At 41.8% G+C, this 20,911-nt stretch overlaps 2 protein-coding genes across 20 annotated transcripts in view; one reads left to right on the top strand and one right to left on the bottom strand.

Moving 5' to 3' along the window:
- PIGL (phosphatidylinositol glycan anchor biosynthesis class L) overlaps nucleotides 1-10,993 on the bottom strand; it is a 209,589-nt gene extending 198,596 nt beyond the window's left edge. For all 3 annotated transcript variants that reach the window (XR_012468831.1, XR_012468830.1, XM_074189275.1), the window contains exons 1-2: nucleotides 10,735-10,993; nucleotides 6,555-6,654 (exon numbers count right to left, since the gene is read on the bottom strand). Coding sequence is in view for 1 of the 3 variants with exons in the window: in XM_074189275.1 (XP_074045376.1) it covers nucleotides 6,555-6,654; nucleotides 10,735-10,993 (359 nt within the window). In the remaining 2 variants the exon portion in view is untranslated. The remainder of the gene's footprint in view (nucleotides 1-6,554; nucleotides 6,655-10,734) is intronic.
- NCOR1 (nuclear receptor corepressor 1) overlaps nucleotides 1-20,911 on the top strand; it is a 225,359-nt gene that overhangs the window by 19,216 nt on the left and 185,232 nt on the right. Inside the window, exon 1 of one of the 17 annotated variants that reach the window (XM_074189258.1) lies at nucleotides 11,366-11,462. The exons of 14 other annotated variants lie outside the window; for them this stretch is intronic. The gene's annotated coding sequence lies outside the window, so the exon portion shown is untranslated. Of the gene's footprint in view, nucleotides 1-11,365; nucleotides 11,463-11,686; nucleotides 11,751-12,288; nucleotides 12,531-20,911 lie in introns of those variants that run through there. 2 more of the 17 variants (XM_074189257.1, XM_074189260.1) reach the window with 2 other exon arrangements.

Raw genomic sequence — 20,911 nt, 5'->3', positions numbered from 1 at the left:
GTTCAGGTACATATCCTCTAATTCTGTGATGGGAAATGAGAGTTTAGGCAAGGGTGCAGCTAGATTAGGAATTGGGAATTGGCACGGCATGTTTGCAGAAGAGGAATGAGATAGGATAAGTTGGGGCAAAGGGTTTGTGATGGGGAGTGGCAGGACATAATATTGGGGCCAAGTCTTGAATGCAAACTAAGGTTCTGACTCCTTCCATTAGTGGACTATGTGTTCTTACGTGATTGGGAAGTTCCCCCCCCCCCGAAAAACGTGCTGATTGTTTGATGGGAAAAGGAAAAATAATGGTTTTTTTTTTTTAGTTTTTGCAAGGGAATGGGGTTAAGTAGCTTGCCCAAGGCCACACAGCTAGGTAATTATTAAGTGTCTGAGGCTGGATTTGAACTCAGGTACTCCTTACTCCAGGGCCAGTGCTCTATTCACTGTGCCACCTAGCCACCCCCCAAATGGTATTCTTTCTTGATGAAGGTTTGGAGTCTAGTGAGCATATGAAAAGATCAATGAATATTATGCTTTACAAACTTCAAAGGGTGCCAAATAGAACGTCTATCTTTTTGAAAATAAGGAACCAAAGGGAATTGTTTTGTAGAACATTACACAATAAGCTTGATATGAGTTTTAATCCCAGTTCTTCCACTTAGTAGCTGTGTGACTGTGGTAAATTACTTTACCCTCTCTGGGCTTTGGTTTCTTAATTTGTAAAATGAGGGCAAAGGCCTAACTAATCTCTTAGGCCTCTTCTAGTTCTAAGTCATTGAACCACAGATTCCCTAGTTCCCCAATCACTCCTTAAGTCAAAATTCCCTGGTGTCCTGGATGAGCTCATAGGCTTCTGTTAAGGGCCAGGACTAGGGCATATCAGCTTCTTTTGTCTGCCTTCTGTTTCTTAGCATCTTCCTCAGGGATTATCCTAACCTCAGAGAATGAGATGACTTTCAAGGAAGCAGACTTTGAACTCTGCCAGGAAGGCCTTACAAAGTCCCATCTCTAGCCTGAAGATTCACAGAATCTGAAATCTACTCCTCTCAAACCATGGGAAAATGTGTCTAAATGAGCTCAGTCATTAGAACTATTCTAACAATATAACTTAGAATTCTTCAAAGAGAGAGGCCCTTTGAAAATTTCCTTTTAAATTAACTACACCAATTTAAACTTTAAACAAAACTGACTTTGGTTAAGAGGATTAGAATGTGTTAAGGAGATAGAAGAGTGAAGGAAAATCTTTTCATTTTCTTCTCATTGCAAAATCAAAAATCAAATGCATCACAAACTATAGCCTTCCCACACCCAAACCTAAGTTTAGGAGGTTGCCAAATGATGGAATCATTCATGTGTGACTGTTTTAGATAATCATAACAGCTCTTCATAAGGGTTGCTGCTTATCTCATGTATGTCTCCCATTTCAGATTATAGAATTCTCATCTAAAGTGAATATTTAAATAAACTCAGAGATGCTTGATGTCAACAGAACAAATGTAAAAAGAGCCTTGCCACAGATGCTTAAACAGCTTCTGGCATAGCAAGTATGCATGTTAAAGTCTGGCTGCTTTGAAATGTTAAAAAAAAAGGGGGGGAGGGGAAGGGAGTGAACTTGGAAATTAGTTGGGTTTAACCAATATTTGAATTGAAGATAAATAGGACAGCTGGATATCTTGGGGAGGAGCAACTGCTTCTGATGTCAACTTAACTGGAGCTTACTTACCTCAGTGAGGTTTTGCTGCATATGTAAGACTCTAGAGATTAATTTGCTTTAAACCTGACTAAATGCTCTGAGATGTTGTATTTTGTTTTGTAATCATACTATTTGATAGATGAGGGACAGGAGGAGGAGAAAAGCAGGTTCAAAGAAGAAGTGTTGATTTTTTAGAATCAGGTGGGTCAACTTCTATCTAAGCTAAAATATTTCTGTCCTTTTATATGTTAAAAATATAATTAATGTACAAGGAGCTGATGAAAATAAAGAGTAAGCCCAGGCTGCATGACTCAGTTAGGCCCTACAATGGTTGGTCCGAATCCAAAACTAATAATCCTCTGGATTTTCCTCACCAAAATATAAGCCTGAAGCAATTTGGGGAGTGCAAAGTATAGAAACATTGCCTATGACATGACAAGAAGCAAACAAGTAGGACCTTAATGGGGACAGGTTTCCTCTTTTTGAGGAAACTAGAAGCTTAGGAAGGACGTCTAGATTTGGGAAGGAGCTCATGGGCTTGACCACTTGTCTGGAGGCATCAGCCATGATTAACAATGATCAAATTCCTCAAACCTGGTGTCCCTAGCAGTGCAGCTGTTGGTCTCTAGAAGCAGCCTGTCCCATCAGTTATTGTTACAATATTTATTCCGAGGTCTGCTCTTACCTTCTTTTCGTGTAATTGGGAAAAGGGGAATGCTCAGGTGGCAGATTCTCTAACTGGAGAAGAGCTTGCCAGCTTTCCTGTTTCACTGTATAGTGCAGTGACCTACTTTACCAATCTGAGCTAGGTGGTGTGCAGGACATTGAAGCCACTCTAGTCAGAGGAACAATATTTCTCAGAATTAAACAGCCCTTCATATTGAAAAGAAAGCTACTTTCTTTTTAATAAAGGTGGGAGAAATCTGATCCTTGTCCTCTTTCTTCCACCATGCAGACCTCCATTATTTTCCTGTCTGTTTTTGGCTTTAAATCATCTTTGCTTCTTGGTTCCATTCTCTCATCCTTTAGGCATTTTGGAGGATCCTGAATCTTTTCTAAGTTCTTTGTGCTGTTGCTACCAAGCTGTAGAATTCTAATAGAAGTTTACTTTAAGTCTTTTCTAAGAAATTCAAACACTTGATCATTTCAATTCACTTATCCTAACTCTGTAAAGTGTTTGTATTTTTCAAACAAAAGAAGACAAATAAACCAATAAGCTTTGAGAATATTTTATCTTGAGACCCTGAATTGATCTCATAGATTTTAATAAAAAAAAAAACAGATGGCAAATAAGATCAGATGTTTTTCAAATACTATCAAGTCGATTGGTGCTCACTGATCAAGGGAAGGCCTGGGATGATTCCTGGATTCTACCTTTTACCTATTCTTACTGTTACCACTTTAGACAAGCCCCATCAGTAGGTATCAGACATCCATAACATTTTAGAGGGAGCGTTTAGTTAGACCAACCCTTTGTTTAACAAATGAGAAAATAGAGGGGAGTGTTAAATGACTTGACTAAGGTTACAAATAGTTAACAGTATAAGTGGGACTAGAAATCCAAGTCTGACTCCTACCTCCTTCAGTGCTTTTGACATATCAGCAATGAAGCTTTTGGAGACTAACTATAATGGGATTGCTCTGGCAAAGAATTAACTTAGAAAACAATAACCATATATTTGCTTCTCAAGAAGAAATGAAAGGCCATTCATAAATAAAATTTTGTTTTTTTTTAAAACTGGAATTCCAAACAAAGTTTTTCCTTAACAAGTTGATTGATTAGAAGCTGAATGGGACAGTACTTATCTCATTTATCACTTTATTTACTGGCTGTGTACATTAAGGAATGCTTCATAAAGAGATTCCTAAAGTCTAGGTATATGGAATAGTTGGGGAAATGGGGTCCTTTATACAAGTGAAATTTATAGTTAAATCCAGTTTGCTTCTTTAAGATCAAAATTTTCAAAATGATTTTTTTAAATTTAAATTTTTATGATTCTAAATGGAAATCTTTCTAAACAGTATGACAATATCAAAACAAACATGGGGACCCAGCCTGATTTCATTGGTATTGGGAACTCTAAGGTAAGGAAATTATCTTTATGAATAAAGTTAGGCTCCTTCTCAGCAACTTAGCTATATAGTAGTAAAGAAGGGTTGATAGGAGGGAGAGCTTAAGTGAGTTGCCCAGGGTCATACAAGCTGTCCCATTACTTCATGCTGTCTCTTAAAAACAACAGAATTCATGGGAGAGAATCTTTTCTTTGATGACTCAGGGTTATCTTCAATAATATCAGAAGGCTGTTGGAGTAAAAAGGTTTCTTTGTTTTTGTATCAAACAATCCCCGATTGTTGTTTTTCTTGAATTCTACTGGATGCTTTTTAATGAGGGGGGTTTAGGCCTCCTTCCTGGCTGTTAAGTTTTCATTCCTCCCTACCATCTACTGGTCCGTCCCTCTCTAGCTTCTTCTTTTGCTTTCCACAATTTGCTTTCTATAATTTGCTGGTTCTTATTTGCTGTGGCCAAGGAAACCAGATAACCAACCTTGTTAGAAGTGTAAACAGTAAGTCAGTTTAAAAAACAGTAATGGGCTCTAGATGAAGGTCGAAGGCCTCACCAATGAGTAAAGTACAGAAGCTCTGATGCATGATTGCTGAGATATTTCTTTTGACTACTCAGGTAATTTTTGTGTGGTTTCTGGCTCTTGGCCATGTTCCTGATAGCTGAAGTTACAAACCAAGTGATTTCTGGGTAAGGCATTACTCTAATTTCATTCTTCTTGAGGCATTCACTTTTTGTCTTTTCAAATCACGGAGCTGATTACCTGAACTTACTTCCCTTCAATTTACCCCAACAGAATAGTTATAATCACTTATCATGTGATTATATTAGGGGGAAGTAAGAAAATTTTGTTAAAACAGTTCCCAATCTACTAGATACTAGATTTATTTTGGGAATTGAGAATAAGTTGTAGCAACACTGAGATCTTCCTATAACTGGGGTATTTACTAGGGTAAGGAGTTTCTTAAAAAAAAAAAAATGCTCCCAGTGGGTAAAGGACAGAATCAAGGCTGTTTTTCACTTTTTCTAAAAGAAACAGAACAGCTAATATAGAGGCCTGACTGGCATCACCACCAGCAGGCACCAATTTCTATTTCTGCCTTATATATACATCCAGGGTGAGAGATTGAAAAACTGTATACTCTGGTTTATTTTTTTTCTCTTTGCACACTAAATGGACTGGCATTTTTCAACCTTTTTTGTGTTGTAATGCGATCTCTTTGCAAAGGTATTACTCAATACAGGAAGAGGAAAACCTCGAGTGGAGGAAACTGGTATGACACTCATCTACAGTGAACCACACAGAAGCACTGTCACTGGGAAGGGCCAGACTAAGTCCACAAAAGCCAGGAAGTAGCTCAGAAGCCAGAGAGACTGCAGCATACCTCCTTAGCTCTTGATTCTTGCTATTCAGTTTTCATTTAAAAAAAGAAAGAAAGGTCAAGAAAGAAAAGCTGGGTGCAGGTCAGAACAGGTTCATGAGTGTTTTTAGCAAATGATTCTATAGTGCTGAGTTTTTAGAAAAGCGACTGATGTGAAATTTAAAGAATATTTATTTTCCTTTAAAGACCAGAGTTGCTGACATTCACATATGACTTTCAGGTTTACCACAGGCTTCACAGACATTCCTGTTCAGATCTGTGACTTCAAGTAAGGAAAGTCCTCCAGCAAGGAAGAGTTGAAAATACTCTTAAGAGAGCTGCTTGGAGGTTGGCCCTGAGAAGCAACTTGCCTAGAATCACTTACATATAGCCAGACTATCCTGTGTGAAGTCTGATTGCAGATCTTTCTGTCTTTGAGGCCTGCTCACTCTCCATTTTGCCTGATTATATGGATATCTATCTTTCTTCCTATCTATCCAGATATCTACAGCTATGTACAATAAAGAGACTTCCTCTCTTTGTCTTCTGTCCTAAAGGTACAACTTAAGAATCAACAGAAGCATCCCAACTTCTGCAGTTAATGTAGTATGCATTAATATTCTCCTTTTATGGATGAGAAAACTGAATCCCAGAGAGACTGAATGGTTTTGCCTGTGATCACACAGGGATTAGGTATTAGGGGTAGGATTAGAACCTACGTCTCTCCTGACTTCAAGCCCAGGATGCTTTCCACTAAACCCATCTACATGAATAACTGTAAAGTTAAAATATAAATAGAAGCTATTAAATTTAAATTATGCAATTAAAAAAGAAAATTAGCCACTATTTCAAAAATGCTAAAAGCTTAAAAGTAACTAAAAGACTTTTCTAATTCTAGTCATTAATTAGCCATTCATACTGCCTCTTAATAGATAAAACTATTTAAAATATTTGAGTATAGTTTGAGGATTCTAGCACCCCAGGAATTCATCAACCTGCTGCTAACTTGGTGTTGAGTTGTTTCTGAACCAAATTTGGATGCTCTTGTCTGTCAGCGGGCCTGCCCTCAAAGCCCTCTCAGGATGTAGGGCTGGCCAGAGTTGGAGCTGTCTAGACAGACACATCACCATGAGACAGATGCTGGTTCAGGATTTTAAAGCAGGTGATTTCCAATGAGAATAACGTCTGTACCACTTCACCACCAGGCTGGCTGCAGGGTGTGGAACTGTCTGTCCAAATTACTCTCAGGAAGTACCCAGTAAATGATAAAAGGACTAGTGACCAGGTCCCAAGGAAACCACGGACAGTTGAAAAACTGAAGGATTAAAGTGAGATATTCTTATTATTACATGTAATTACTTGTTACATTACATGTAACTTTTGTGTCTCCCTCCCAGTGCATTATCTTTTTTTTTTCCCAATAGGATTTCTACATTGTTAAAGAAATTACCTGTGGTCAATAATTGTTACACTGGAGGGTGGAATCCCCAAAACATCACAGCTCTGCAAAAGTTCTCTCTTACGAATCTCTCCTTGATTGTAGTAATTGCCTAGGGATAACAAATGAAACCAAGGGCGATTTTATATCACACTAGAGATAGGGGGTGGCTCTTAGGCCATCTTTGTGATCATGAAGACAGCTGTGATATGGTTCAGAAAAAGGACAGTAATCATATATCACACTGTCACTATGACATCTTGCTAAGTGATTTTGGGCAAAAAGAGGGATGCTCCTTCACTTCCAGTCTCAAAGAGTTGTGATGAACGGTTGTATGGGAAAATGCTTGTAACTATGTAAAAGTAAGCCATCTCAAAGTGTGATATTGAATATTTCTACCTGCTTTTGGTGACTATAACTTGAGTTGACCACATACACGACTGCGCACATGCATGCACGCACACACAACAAAATCTTACTCTGTATTCATTTTTGTAAGAGGTATCATCATCAGTCTATAAGTGGATAGAAAGTTGACCTCAAAATTCCAATGAACTGGGTTTAAGCTCTGCCTCTAATACAGGTTAGCTGGGTACACCTAGTTAAGTTGCTTAACCTCTCTTTGCTCTAGACAGCTTTCTAGGTTTTTGGAGGTATTATAGACAAGCATTGATAGAAATGGCTTCCTTACATGGGAGCTCCCTCTATCAGTGAAATGCTAAGCTCAGTCTCTTATCTCTAGGAGTTTTCTATTGATTTATCTAAGTACAGGTGGTCTCTACCACAAAGAGCAGGAAAAGACAGGGACTGTTGTTTTTGTCTTCATATCTTCCAGGCAAGGCATGGAAGACACTTGTTGTATGTTTGTTGAAAGAATGAGGGTCAAGAAGCAGCTAGGTGGCATAGTAGATAAAGCACTGGCCTTGGAGTCAGGAGTACCAGGGTTCAAATCCGGTCTTAGACACTTAATAATTACCTAGCTGTGTGGCCTTGGGTAAGCCACTTAAACCCCATTTGCCTTGCAAAAAAAAAACACACACAAAACCTAAAAAAAAAAAATGAATGACGGTCAGGCTTTTAGTGAGATCATAGGTTCAATATTAAGGTCTGGAAGGGACCTTAAAGATTAACTCTGGATGGTCAGTTCATTAGATTCTGTAAGGAGAGTGAACCTGGATCAGCAGCATCATCATATGTGGGGTGTACATTTTTTCAATATTCAGAAAATGTAACCTTTTTTTTGGGCTTATAACTTAAATCATATCTACAAACTGCTTCCCATTACAAATACTACATAACCTAATTGTTATTTAAGAATTTTCTGTAAGGGATTGCATAGTGCCTAGTTACTCCTTGAAAAATTAGGTTGATACTAGGGCTTTGGATGAACGACTCTGCTAGGACTGGGAGCTCCTTATTTAGAACTCAGAGGGAAGGTTATTGTCTATCACATTTCCCCTTTCCTTCTCTCAGCTAGGAAACACAGAACTCTTTAAAAATCTGACCTCAGGTTGGGGTAACATGGAGAGTTCAAAAAAAAAAAAACTGCCATGAAGAAAACTGCCATGAACTTTGGAGTAGAGGGAACATTAGCAATTCTTGGATAATAGGTTTAGGGGACAGGACTTGAGGCTGACCCATCTGATTCAATTTATACCAGAGTACATGGGCAATTAGCCAGGAAATAATGGTTTCTGATGAGTAGAACTGACCACTGTTTTCAGACATGATCATTTATGTTCACAAGGAGTCTGACACAAAACTACTCTTTAAAAACCCCATATATATGCTCAACTACTGTAGAATCAAGACCATTTGGGATTTCATTTCCAATGGCTTTTCCATTTTTTCCTGGGATAGCCTTCATTTTTCTTCTTCCAACTTGATGGTACAAAATACATATTTATAATGATAATGAGATAACTTTTGCCAAATTGCACTTTTATTTTTCATTTATAAGAAAAAAAATCCAGCAATGTTATAGTTTGCTAACAGATGGGGGGCAAAATGCAACTTTATATTCAAATCAGTTATCAATATTTTGTTTGTATTTTTTAAGCAATTAAAAAAATGTTCCTGTATTAACTGCATCATATATTGTCATTGTTTTGAAAGAACTGGATGAGGTCACCTAATCCAGCCATTCATTTTAGTGCAGAGGCTAGCTTGTCCAAGGTCACAGCTAAAAGAACATGAAATAGAACCTATCTTTCCATCTGTGCCAGAGCTGCTTCTACCCATCAAACTAACACATTGGGAAATTAACTCTCTGGCTCTATGGGGAAAAAACAAGGGATCCTGCAAAGGGCATAGAGTAATTTAGTAATGTAAACACTCTTTGGGTTGTATCTTAGCCATAAAACACACAAAATTGCCTTTTTCATCAAAACAAAAATTGCTTGAGAATCTAGCACAAATTTTATCATAATTGTACAAAAAGATACACTTCTGAAACCAACAAGCACAAAAGAGGACCAGAGAGAAAGGAATGATTTCTATTAAAATAATATCACTTCACACAGTTGTTAATAAGATACCCTCTTCAGTGTTATATATTAATATTATATATATATATATAAATATAATAATAATATATAATAAAAGCAGGAAATGCTCCAGAAATTCCTAATTACTCTAGTTATAAACTCTTGGGAGATGGGGAGGAGAGGGAGAAAAGCTATGCTTTTTGATACTGAGGTGAAGTACACAAATTATCAATATATCCTCCTACTATATTGTGTATGTTTCAATTCCAAGCAAACTAATGAAGAATACTGTTTTTAAGGTTCTTTATAGAAATCATATTGGATAAGTTGAATGATCTTTCTGGAATCTATGAGATGAATTTAGTTACTAATATTTCAACTTTACATCTGAGCATCTAAGGTCTGCATCTTGTTAGGTTCTAAAATCTACTTGTCCTACAGAGGCTACATTTAGTTCTGAGAACTCATATGTGAAAAAATTAACACGAGAAGGCAGCTAAATGAATGACAGACAAGGCACATGCCAACCCCTGAAGATAGATTAACCTTAATGCCACTATGCAATATGGGAGGTCAATGTTAGTATAAAGTCCACAAATGAATCTATCCATGTGCACTGCATTTTTTATAATCCCCTTCTGAAAAGAAAACACACACAGGAAAATAACCGTGATCACAAATAATATTCCAAATCCCAATAAAAATAATGTGGAAGTAACTTTAATAGCATTGTTTCAATCTATTGGCACAGTTATTGGAGATGGCTCTGCTATTAAAAATGATTAAAGTCATCACCAAGCTAGTCATGATACACCTTAGAAAGAGATCATAGAGTTTAGTTATAAATGACTTGGATATTTTTTTTTTTTTAAAACTTTGAGTGATTTATGGTAAAGTGGAATAAATACCAGACTGGAAACCTGAGCTATTGCACTTGCAATCTAGGGCTGGCCTGACCACTTTTGTTGAGAGGAGCACATCAGTTAGTCTTTCTTTTATGTCTCAAATAACAGTTGGGCTCCATGGTTTCCAAAACCCCCTTTAGGTATGGACATTCTTTCTACAGATTCCATCAACTCTAGGGCTCAACTTTGCACTTCTATTGACAGTTTATGTTAGAATTTGTAATTTGCAAACAAATAACTTTTAACAGTTTGGTGGGACTATTCATCAGACAACTTCACTTGTCTTCCAGGGCTGTCCCGAGGTGCCCATCGGAGCTGGAGTCTGGGTACAAATTTGGCACGGCCACAAACCTCTCGTTTTAGCTGAAATAAACCGTCCGAGGCTCCCTAAGGAGTTTCCGCCTGCGTTTGGACTGGCCGAGGTCCTACAGGCCTGGGGCAATGCGGCCGCTCGAGCCGGGCCCGGGCCAGCCGGGGAGGCCCGCGGTGTCTGCTCAGGGGCCGGCCCAGCTCCCAGGGGCCTCAAGCACACGGAGGACTCCGCCGAGGCCTTCCCTTCCTCGGCTAGCCGGAGCCCCGCGCCTTCCCCGCCTCCCCGCCGGGCCCGGCTGGCCCGTCCTGGGCTCCGCTGCCGAGCGGGGAGCCGGGCGGGGGGGAGCCGGGCGCCGGCCGGCGGCCGCGGGGCCCCTGCCGGGAGCGAGGCCGGACGAGCCGGGCGCCGGCCCCCTGCCCCGCGCCGGCCGGGCCCCGGCTCCCCCCCGGCCCGCGGCCGCGGCTCCCCGCCCGCCCGGGGCCGCCTACCTGCGGAGAAGCAGAGCAGGGAGACCCGGTAGTGCAGCCGGGCCAGGCCCAGGAGCGTGGGGGCAAAGAACATGGCCTCGTCGTCCGGGTGCGCGGTCAGCAGCAGGGCCCTGTTCCCGCCCCGCGCCCGCCCCAGCTCCCGGCCCCTGCCCCGCGTCCGCCCCGAGCAGGCGCCGCCCCAGTCCCAGGCCCAAGCCCAGAGCAGCCACAGCCCGAGGCCGGCCGCGGCGACCCGCAGCGGCGCGGGCGGCACGGCCATGGCGACGCGGCGGCCGGAAGCGCCGCGCCGCCAGCCCGCTCCCGGGGAGGCCAGTTCCGGCCGGCCGCGCGCATGCGCAGAGCGCGGCCCCGGGCGGCCGTTCGCCCGGCCCCGCCCCGGAAGCGGCCTGGGCCCGCCCCGCCCGCCCCGCCGCTTTTCTTTCGCGCCGCTCGGGCCGCGCCGCCCGCTCTCGCCTCCCCCGCCCTCCCGGGGCATCCCCGGGGCGCCCCCGCCCCCCTCGGCTTCCGAGCTACGTGTTTCCCCCCCCCCCCCCCAGCCATGCCCGGAGGGGCCCCGGCGCCCTGAGCGAGGCCGCCCCGGGGCCGGGCACCATGCGCGGCGGCGCGCGACCCCAGGCCGGCCGGGGCTAGGCAGGGGCGGGCATGGTGCGGGCCCGGCCCGGGCCGGATGGCGGCCCCGGGCCCGGCGGCCGCGCGGCCCTGACCCCGCCCCGCGGCGGGACGAGCAGGTGGGTGAGCCCGGGGCCGGAAGGGGGCGGGCCGGGGGCGGGGCGGCGCCGGCGCGGGGGGAGGGGCGCGCTCAAGATGGCGGCCGCGCTGGCGGAGCGGCAGGGCCCGCGGCGGTGGCGGCGGCGGCGGCAGCGGGGACAGCGGCAGCAGCGGCGGCAGCAGCGGGGCCCGCAGCCGCGGCGGCGGCACGACTGACGGGCGAGCCGCGCCGGCCCTCCGAGGGGCCGCGGGGAGCCCCCGCCCCGCCCGGCCCGGCCCGCCCGGCCCGCGGCCGCCCCGGCCCGCCGGTGAGTGGGCCCCGGGCCCCGGGGCGCGGCGGGAGGCGGGCGGGCCCGGGGAGCGGCCCGGCGGGGGCGCGGCGCGTGCAGGGCCCGGCCCCTCCCCCACCGCGGCCCGGCCGGAGTCGGGGGGCCCCGCGCCGGCCCCCCGCCAACGGCCCCCCCGCCCGGCGGGGCCCCCACGCCCCCGGGGCCCGGCTCCCCGCCAGCCCGCCCGGGGCGCGGAGGGCAGGGACTGGCCCAAGGTCACGCCGAGCCGGCCCGAGGGCAGCGGCCGGCCTCTCCCTGTAGAGCGGGGTGTCGGCCGGGCTCCCCGCGTGTGTGCGGGAGGGGGGCGCAGGGCGTGGGCTCCGGGGCGCCCCGACGGGGCGCCGCCGCCGGCGTGCACATGGGCGCAGCGGGGCTCCCCGGGCAGCTGGGGCCCGCCCTGGCCCCTCGGGGCGCCCCCGAGGCCCCGCGGCGCGGACGGGCCTCCTGCCGCCCTGGCACCCTCCGTCGGGCCGGGGGGAGCCTCTCCGAGGGCACTGCCAGCCGGAGCTCGGGGCTCGCTTCTGGTTGGCTGTTTCATAAGTAACGGCTCCTGAGCCAGACCTTCGGAGCTTTCGGGGTTCCTCCTCGCCCCCCGAAGGGATGGCCCCGGGCGCAGCTGGTTCCTGGTTCTCGGACCTGTCCGAATGAGGAAGCCGAAGGACGGCTGTAAAATGTCGGCCTTCCAGGCCGGCTGCCCGTGCTCACCTTGACCTGCCCCTCGCTGTGGACACACCAGCCCCGCGGCTCCCTCTGCCCTTGGTACCCTTGCCTCCATCCCCTCCCCTCTTTCAAGATGTCCTTCAAAGACCACCTTCTCCCCCCTAACTTCCCTGTGTGCCCCTCCCCCTTTCGTTTCTTTGAGTTTATTTTGGATATGTTTGCTCAGGAAAGGTGTATTTCTAAGTATATTTTGTATCTCTTCCCCCGCTAGAATACAAGATCCTGAAGGGCAGGACTGTCCATTTTCTTCCTTATCTCTAAGCACCCAGCACCTGGCGGATATAAGGGTTAAGAGTCCTATTTTTGGTTGAATTAGACAGGATTAAAGAAAAATAATTGTCATTTACTGAAAATTAAATCCATCGGGAGACTTTAAAAAAAATTTTTTCCCGTTCTTGTGGGATGATAGTTCCCATAGTGATTTAAGCAAGTCATTTTAAACATTTGGATTTTTCACAAAGAATACATTTGATCATGATTTCTTAAAGTGGTTTTCCATTTTTCTGTGGTTCTAGGGTATGAATGTATCAATTTAATGGACAGATTTAGATATAATATGAAACTAAATGCTTTAACCTTATTTTCTTTTTTTTTCTTTTTTTCTTTTTTTTGTTCTTTAGGTTTTTTGCAAGGCAAATGGGGTTAAGTGGCTTGCCCAAGGCCACATGACTAGGTCATTAATAAGAGTCTGAGACCATCTTTGAACCCAGGTACTCCTGACTCCAAGGCCGGTGCTTTAGCCACTATGCCACCTAGTCGCCCCTTTGACCTTATTTTCTTTAATTTTCCAAGAAAAAGAAGTAAATGATATTTGGAGATAGTGTACATTCTATTAAAAAAATAGCCCAGTGAAAGGTTGTTCCAGGGCTAAGGATGTGTATGTAGGTGAGAGCTGATGTCTTTCCTGTCTATCCTTAGGATGGTTACTTGTAAGATGCTTTTAAATTTATTTCATGTTGCACCCAGAAGAATGGTCAGAGACTTTGGCGGGGTAAGAAATTGATGTAGATGCACTTTGAGGTATGCAGTACTTATTTCATAAATGCATGGCATTTCTTCCAATCTCAAATTTATTTTTGAGTCATATCACAGCTGAGGCCTTGGGTAGAACTTTTGTGGAAAGGTAAAAGAAACATAATCACTATTTTGGCCTGTTGGTGTTTGACATGAATAGCAGTAGAATGACTTGATATTATAGGATAATGAATTTAAGAGTTTGAAGGTCCCTTGGTCCATCCAGTGCTTTTATTTGACAGATGAGGAAATTGAAGCTCAGTGAAATTAAGGGACTTGCTCAAGATCAGCCTTGGTCACTGAATTTGTCCCCCTTTCTTTTTTTAAGAGTGTATTGTAATTAGTTAATCCTTAAAAATGTAGTCTATTTTCTGACTTAGACTTAAACCCTTTCCAACTTGGTAGAATATGCAAAAGCTTGTGTGTTCCTGGACATAGACTTTGCCAACTCCAGAGGAGTTCTTCTTTATCTGTCTTCAAAGAACCTGACTTTAAAATAAAAAAATTGCTTAGACATATTTATACACACACACATGCATGTGTGTGTGTGTGATAACTACATTTTAATAGTCTAGGTCTTTGTAGTCCTATGTACATTTTGTTTTATGCATCTGTTAACCTTATTCTGAGGAGTCTTAAGTTTCACCAGACATTTTTTTTTTTTTTGCAAGGCAAATAGGGTTAAGTGGCTTGCCCAAGGCCACATAGCTAGGTAATAAGTGTCTGAGACCAGATTTGAACCCAGGTACTCCTGACTCCAAGGCCTGTGCTTTATCCACTACGCCACCTAGCCGCCCCTACACCAGACATTTTTGGAAAGATCCAAGGCACCCCAAAGGTTAAGAACCTTGGCATAAGGTCACCTTGCAGTCTTTGGTTTAGATATTGGAGTAGGAATTTTGTTGAGAAAAGAAATATTCTCAATATTTTTGGCCCATTTGTGTCTTATTAAGGTGAATATCAGGAGTTACTTTGATTTGCTTAATTTTTACCTGCTTTTTATTTAAAAGAAAAATTAAACAGAAATGTTGCAGTCACCTGGACCTAGAGTTTGGTTGTGAAATGTCAGGATCACACTGTCAAGACTTATTTAACCTAATGACCTGAGACTGTCTAAATTAAATTCTTATGTAAACTATTCATTTGCTTGTACTCCTTTAGTGTTGGCACAGTGTAGTAAAAGGATTGTCTACTTTTGATATGTGTAGGGGGGGGTTGGGGTCTAGTTTTACATCAGCTAATTTATTTTATATTTAAATGAAACTGCTTTTCTCATATTGTGCTGTGGTCTTGATTTAGTTTGTTGTTCAGTCAGTTTTCATTCTGTCCAACTCTTTGTGACCCCATTTGAGGTTTTCATGGCAAAGATGCTGAAGGCATTTGCCATTTCTTTTTCCAGTTCTTTTTCCAGATGAGGAAACTAAGGCAAACAGGGTCTTGTTAACTAACATAAACAGAATCATGACCTTTGTTATTATTTCTGTATAGAAATGTCCATTTTATAATAGGTAATGTCTACAGACTAATTTTTATTAGTCTTGGTAGTAGAAAAACATTTTTGATAACAGGCATCTGAAGCAGTGAGTGAAACACTTTTTCTTTTTTTCCTCCTTAAATTTAAACAAATTCTGAACTTAAAACATACAAAAAGGTTTCCATAATACAAAGCAGAACACAAAAAACAGAACATAAGCCATTTCACCCTGCTTGTTTGAAAAGATGTGTGTGTATAAAAAATTCTACATGTTAGTTTCCAAATTGTCTTAGTCCTGAACATCCTTTTGTTCTTGTCTCTGTGATTTCTTTTTATTGTTTTTTGAATTTTACAAATTTTCCCCCAATCTTGCTTCCCACCCCTCACAGAAGGCAGTCTGATAGTCTTTACTATCTCTGTTTTTTTAAAAAATTATAGTGGCTATTTGGATATAATATCATTATTGCTAACTGTCTTTTCCCCCAAACCCTTGCCTCTATTTAAAAACTAAAAGAAAACCTTAACTAATAAGTTATAGTTAAGTAAAATGGATCTACCCTGTGGCCATGAAAGAAATTTGTGTCTGCCCCTTGTGTTGATCATTTCTCCATCAAGAAGATAACTTTGTCATAAGATGGGTTATGACTTAGATGAGTGTTTGTTAGGCTTTCTGAGAAGGTTTTTTTTTTTTCTTTTGCAAGGCAATGGGCTTAAGTGGCTTGCCCAAGGCCACACAGCTAGGTCATTATTAAGTGTCTGAGTCTGGATTTGAACTCATGTATGCCTGACTCCAGGGCTGGTGCTCTATCTGCTGCACCACCTAGCCGCCCCTGAAATGGTTTCTTTCTACATTTCTTATGGCACAATAATATTCCATTACATTCATTTACTGCAATTTGTTCAGACATTGCCCAATTGTCCATTCACCCAGTTTGAGATACTAAATTCTGTTTTAATTTATTTTACTTGTGACTATTGCCACCTTAATATTATTCTCCATATTGACTCCTTAGCCTCATAACTCCCCACCCCAGTTTTTTCCCCCTTCTTTGTCTGATGTATTTCTATAGCAGACTATGGGTGTTCAGGTCTCCTTTGTGCATTTCAGGTAAGAGTGAGGTTCAATTGTCGCTTCCTCCCTAAAACATTTCAGAGTCAATTGTTTGTGTATATTGATATTTTCATGTAAATACTAGATTGAAGCATTTTTCTTTTTTCTCCTTTTCCATTTATCCAACTAAATAACAAATTCCATTTCAGGTCAGGAAAAGGAGTGGAGAGCTTTGTATTTGAAGACATTGCTTTGAGTGTATGAGAAAAATTCCTTTGTGCCAAGGTTCTCAAACTTTTTTTGTCTCAGGACCTTATACTCTTTAAAATTAGATACAAACCACTTGAAAATTAGCTATAACCCACATAAATAACATGTGGATTATCTCTTGATATTTTCCTTATTAGAAGTTGAAACTGATAAAGTTTTAAAAAATTACTCCTTGAAAATAACAAGTTTATGACATACTAATATAATCTATTTTTGTGAAGAATAAATATTTTCCAAAACAATAGTTTTAGTGAGAAGAATGGAATTATTTTGCATATTTTTACAAATCTCTTGAATGTCTGACTTAATAGATGTCACTTGGATTCTCCTATTTGCTTTTGTATTCAGTAGGTTAGTGTGTTGTTTTGGTTGAAGTATATGAAGATAATCTGGCCTCATTTGTAGTTGGAAAAGAATATTTTACTAGACAAAAGGCATCTTTGTTCTTGTGAAAATAGTTTTGACCTTTCCTAATGATGCTCTGAAAGGGTCTCAGGAGCCTCATGGGGTGGAAAGCCATACTTGGAGAATGATTGCCCTAGTGCATACCTACGGATGTACTATAAGTAGCAGCTTAATATTGTGTGTGGTTTTGGAAAATCTCCAAAAGACAATTTAAACAGCAAATTCATAAGAGTCTTGATATATAGAACAACTCCATACACATGATTTGTTTATAGCATTTGTATTTTCAGTCAGTGATTAGATATAGTGTTAATTTGTATGCTGAGTATCTTGTGTTTTATTGATAGAATGCTACAAAACAAAACAAATTAAATGTGCCCTAGAAATATTCCCTTGTTCCACTGGTGATGGAGAATGCCCTTTCAAATAAAAAAATAGTGTCATTGTTAAATCCTGTACTGTATGAATTATGGTTAAGAGAAACTTTTTTTAAAGCCAGCTTGTTTTAACACTTTTCTTCTCACACTTTCCTGTACCCTGCACAAACAGTTTCTAAGATGGCTATTTGTGCTACTTTGATTGTCCTTTTTCCTTTGTTAAATTATCCTTATGGAAAGACATCTAATGTATTAACTGATATCAAGTCAGATCATATCATTGAGTTAATGTTTCCTGGAAAAGTTGACCTTTAGATATGTATTTTATTTTTAGATATGCCTTGAGTGCCATGCCAAGCTGATGGTTCTTGACTGCTCTGAATACCTTAGAGTCAATGGTTCCACAGAAAATAGATCTTCTCTTTACTGACAGACCCTTTGTTGATTCCTCTTTTCTCATCTACTGGACTCAAAGATAATCCCCTTTAGACTCATCGTTCCCATAACAATATAATAATGGAGAAAATATCTCATGTAGTTTAAGTGATAAGCAGCAGTGTTTAGAATATTGATTATCTCCTTTATTTAATCACATTTTGAGTGAGAATAAGTGTCAGACATCTAGTTGCCTGTAAAATGGTGGTGGGATCCAGATATTCTACTAAACAGCTCTGGAGACATAGAAAGACAATTGAAACAGGGTTCTAATCTTCAAGCAGCATACAATCTAATGGAGATAAAACTTCTACTCAATTGAATTTCCAAATGAGAAATGTATGTTCAAGAAAGAACTTAGTTTCACAAAGAATCTCTTCTGGCCTGGGTGATGAGGGAAAGCATTATTTAGGGAAGAAGAAACTTGGGAGGGAGACCTTTAGTCAGGGGGATTTCTTTTAATTGGAGATTGAAGGGCTAGTCCAAGTTTATATGGAATAGTGTGAACAAAGGCAGATATAGAGGGGATGGTCATTCCCATTTTTATCACTCTTAAGGTTCTTAGTCCAGCTCTTTGAAGCAAGGAGTAAGTATGTTTTCCCCAGATGAGAAAACAAAGTTAAAGGGATGGGATTGACTTGCTGGAGGACACAAAACAAGTGGCCTTGATTGGAATTTGAACTCAGGACTTGCAGACTCCAGGTTTGATGGGCTCTCCAGTGTATCATAATGTCTTTTTTGTAACTTCATAGAACCTGGAACTGAAGGACATTTTATTTATTTTTTTATTATTTTTTTTTTAGGTTTTTGCAAGGCAAACGGGGTTAAGTGGCTTGCCCAAGGCCACACAGCTAGGTAATTATTAAGTGTCTGAGACTGGATTTGAACCCAGGTACTCCTGACTCCAGGGCCGGTGCTCTATCCACTACCAGCCAGCTGCCCCAGAAGGACACTTTAAAAATAATCTAGTGCAACTCTCCTCTTATAGATAGGGAAACGGGTCCAGAGGGAATCATTGACTTTGACTAAGGTCATACTTTAGGAAAAATAGTAGGATCAGGGTTCTAACCCAGGCCTGCTGACTCTGAATCCAGTTATCTTTTGTGCTTTGAAAAATGATGATTAAACCAGTTTGACTGGATTACTTTAGTCAACTGTGTTGGATGGCACAGTACCAAAGCCTGAAGTAAGGAAGACTCTTCTTCCTAAATTCAATCTGGCCTCAGGGGCGGCTAGGTGGTGCAGTCGATAGAGCACTGGCCCTGGAGTCAGGAGTACCTGAGTTCAAATGCGGCCTCAGATATACCTAGCTGTGTGGCCTTGGGCAAGCCACTTAACCCCACTGCCTTACAAAAAAAAAAAATCTGGCCTCAGACACTTAGTAACTGTAAAAATCATTTAATGTTTTGCCTCAGTTTCCTCCTCTACAATGAACCGGAAAAGGAAATAGCATTAATTTGCCAAGAAAACCTCAGATAGGGTCATGAAGAGTCAGACCAAACTGAAATGGCTTAAACAACAGCTTCAACTAATCAATATAATTAACATTCTAATCTCTAGAGTACAAAAAAAATATGGATAAACCAGTTGTCAGAGGGCTTACATCCCTAAATTCACAAAAGTTTTAAACCGAAGACATAGGGACACATTTTTTGGGTGAGGGTGTTTTATTTTCCTGATAATGACTTTAGCTACTGATTATCTGAGTATCTTCTTTTGCAAGGAGTTACAGGTATGCTTTGATTTATATAATAGTCTTGAAAAGTTTTATATAAATATGATTTTTAAATTGTGTTATGTTTTCTATGTAACATTCATAGTAAAATTTGTAAACAATTATCAAAACAAGTTCTTATATATAAGCTATTTCTAGTTTTATTAAATTGGTGGTACATATTTTAAACTAAAAACCCCACACATTAGAAGTATGGTGTCTAAAAAGGTTTGGATTTTCAAAGCAGCAATTTAAAAACACCTTGTAAAGAAATTTTTTTTGTTTTATGTCACCTTCATTTCTGAATATCTCTTCCCTACCCCAGTGGCCCATTAAAAAAAAGGTAAAAAAGAAAAAACAAATGGTTTATGAAACTCGACCAAGTCTGACAGAATGGACAAAGCCCATAATTTGCCTCCCCTGCAAAGAAGAGAACAGGTGCATTTTTTCTTCTCTTCAGTTTTGGCCACATTTAGTCATTATCATCACCGAGCATTCAGTTTCCATTTTTCAAATCTTGCTGTCTGGGTAGCAAGGTGGCTCATGGATAGAGTGTCTGATTTGGACAACTCCAGTCCTGCCTTAGATACTGTGACCCTGAACAAGAACTAGCTTTTGTTAGCCACTTAATATGTGCTGGGCAAACACAGAAAGATTCTCAATCTAAAGGAGGAAACAGTCTGCAGACAACTTAGCAAACAAGATAGCTACTGGATAAATTGGAAATGATCAACAGAGGGAAGGTCTAGAAAGAGAGATGGAGGAGGGAGGAGTAGTATTCTAGGCTTGGGGAATGGCCAGGGAAAATGCCTGGAGGTGAGAGATGGGACCTATGAGAAAGGAACATCAAGAAAGAGATGATCAGGATGGGTCTGGGGAACACCTACTTTAAGGGTTGAATTTAGTTCTCTAAATAGGTAGACTGAGTTCATGGAGAATGCAGTGTCATGGAAAACAGGAAAAGAGGTTCTAGGATAGGCAGAAGAAGAGGTTTAATTTAGGCCATTGAATGGATGCTTAGGGGAAAGAACAGGAGACTGCTTTAAGAACAAGAAAAAAAGAATAGTCCTGCTTTTGTCGCTTTTTGGTTTTGCGATGTTTTATACAACATTTATTTTCCTAATTTATGCAATAAAGGAGTAGACTAGCTCTTATCCCCAGCAGTCCATGTTTCTGTATATTTGGGTGTAGTTGGCAATGTGGTGGACTTTGGTGATGTTGGATTAAGTTTTCAGTGGAGACAAAACCTAGATAACTAGAGACTGAGACACAAGTGGTTGAAAAGCAAATAAAGGGAGACATCTCTTTTCCCTACAAATCTGGTGAAAAAGAGGAGAGAGAGACAGTGGCATTTGAGGGGACAAGGGAGAGTGGATGTGATTAAATTTAAGCTGAGACATAAGACTTCAGCTAAATGAGGATATAGAGCCAATGAAGAAGTTAAATTAGGACATTAAGAATGAATTTAATGTAAAATCAAGGTCTTTTAGGCTGTAAGGGGATAGTATGAATAAATAACAGGTAGGAAGGAATAACGGGGAGTAAAGGAGGCATGACCTCTTCTGAGGTAGGAATGAGAGCATCACAAAGATATAGATAGATTTATGGATGGGAGGAATTGCATTTGATGGGCTGATTTCCGTAAGAGTCAGGGAAAGAATCAACTAAGGTTGAAGAAAG

The sequence above is a fragment of the Macrotis lagotis genome, chromosome 5 (genome assembly GCF_037893015.1).
Source record: "Macrotis lagotis isolate mMagLag1 chromosome 5, bilby.v1.9.chrom.fasta, whole genome shotgun sequence".
In the NCBI taxonomy this organism is placed as follows: Eukaryota; Metazoa; Chordata; class Mammalia; order Peramelemorphia; family Peramelidae; genus Macrotis; species Macrotis lagotis.
This window is presented reverse-complemented; position numbering and strand designations above follow the sequence as displayed.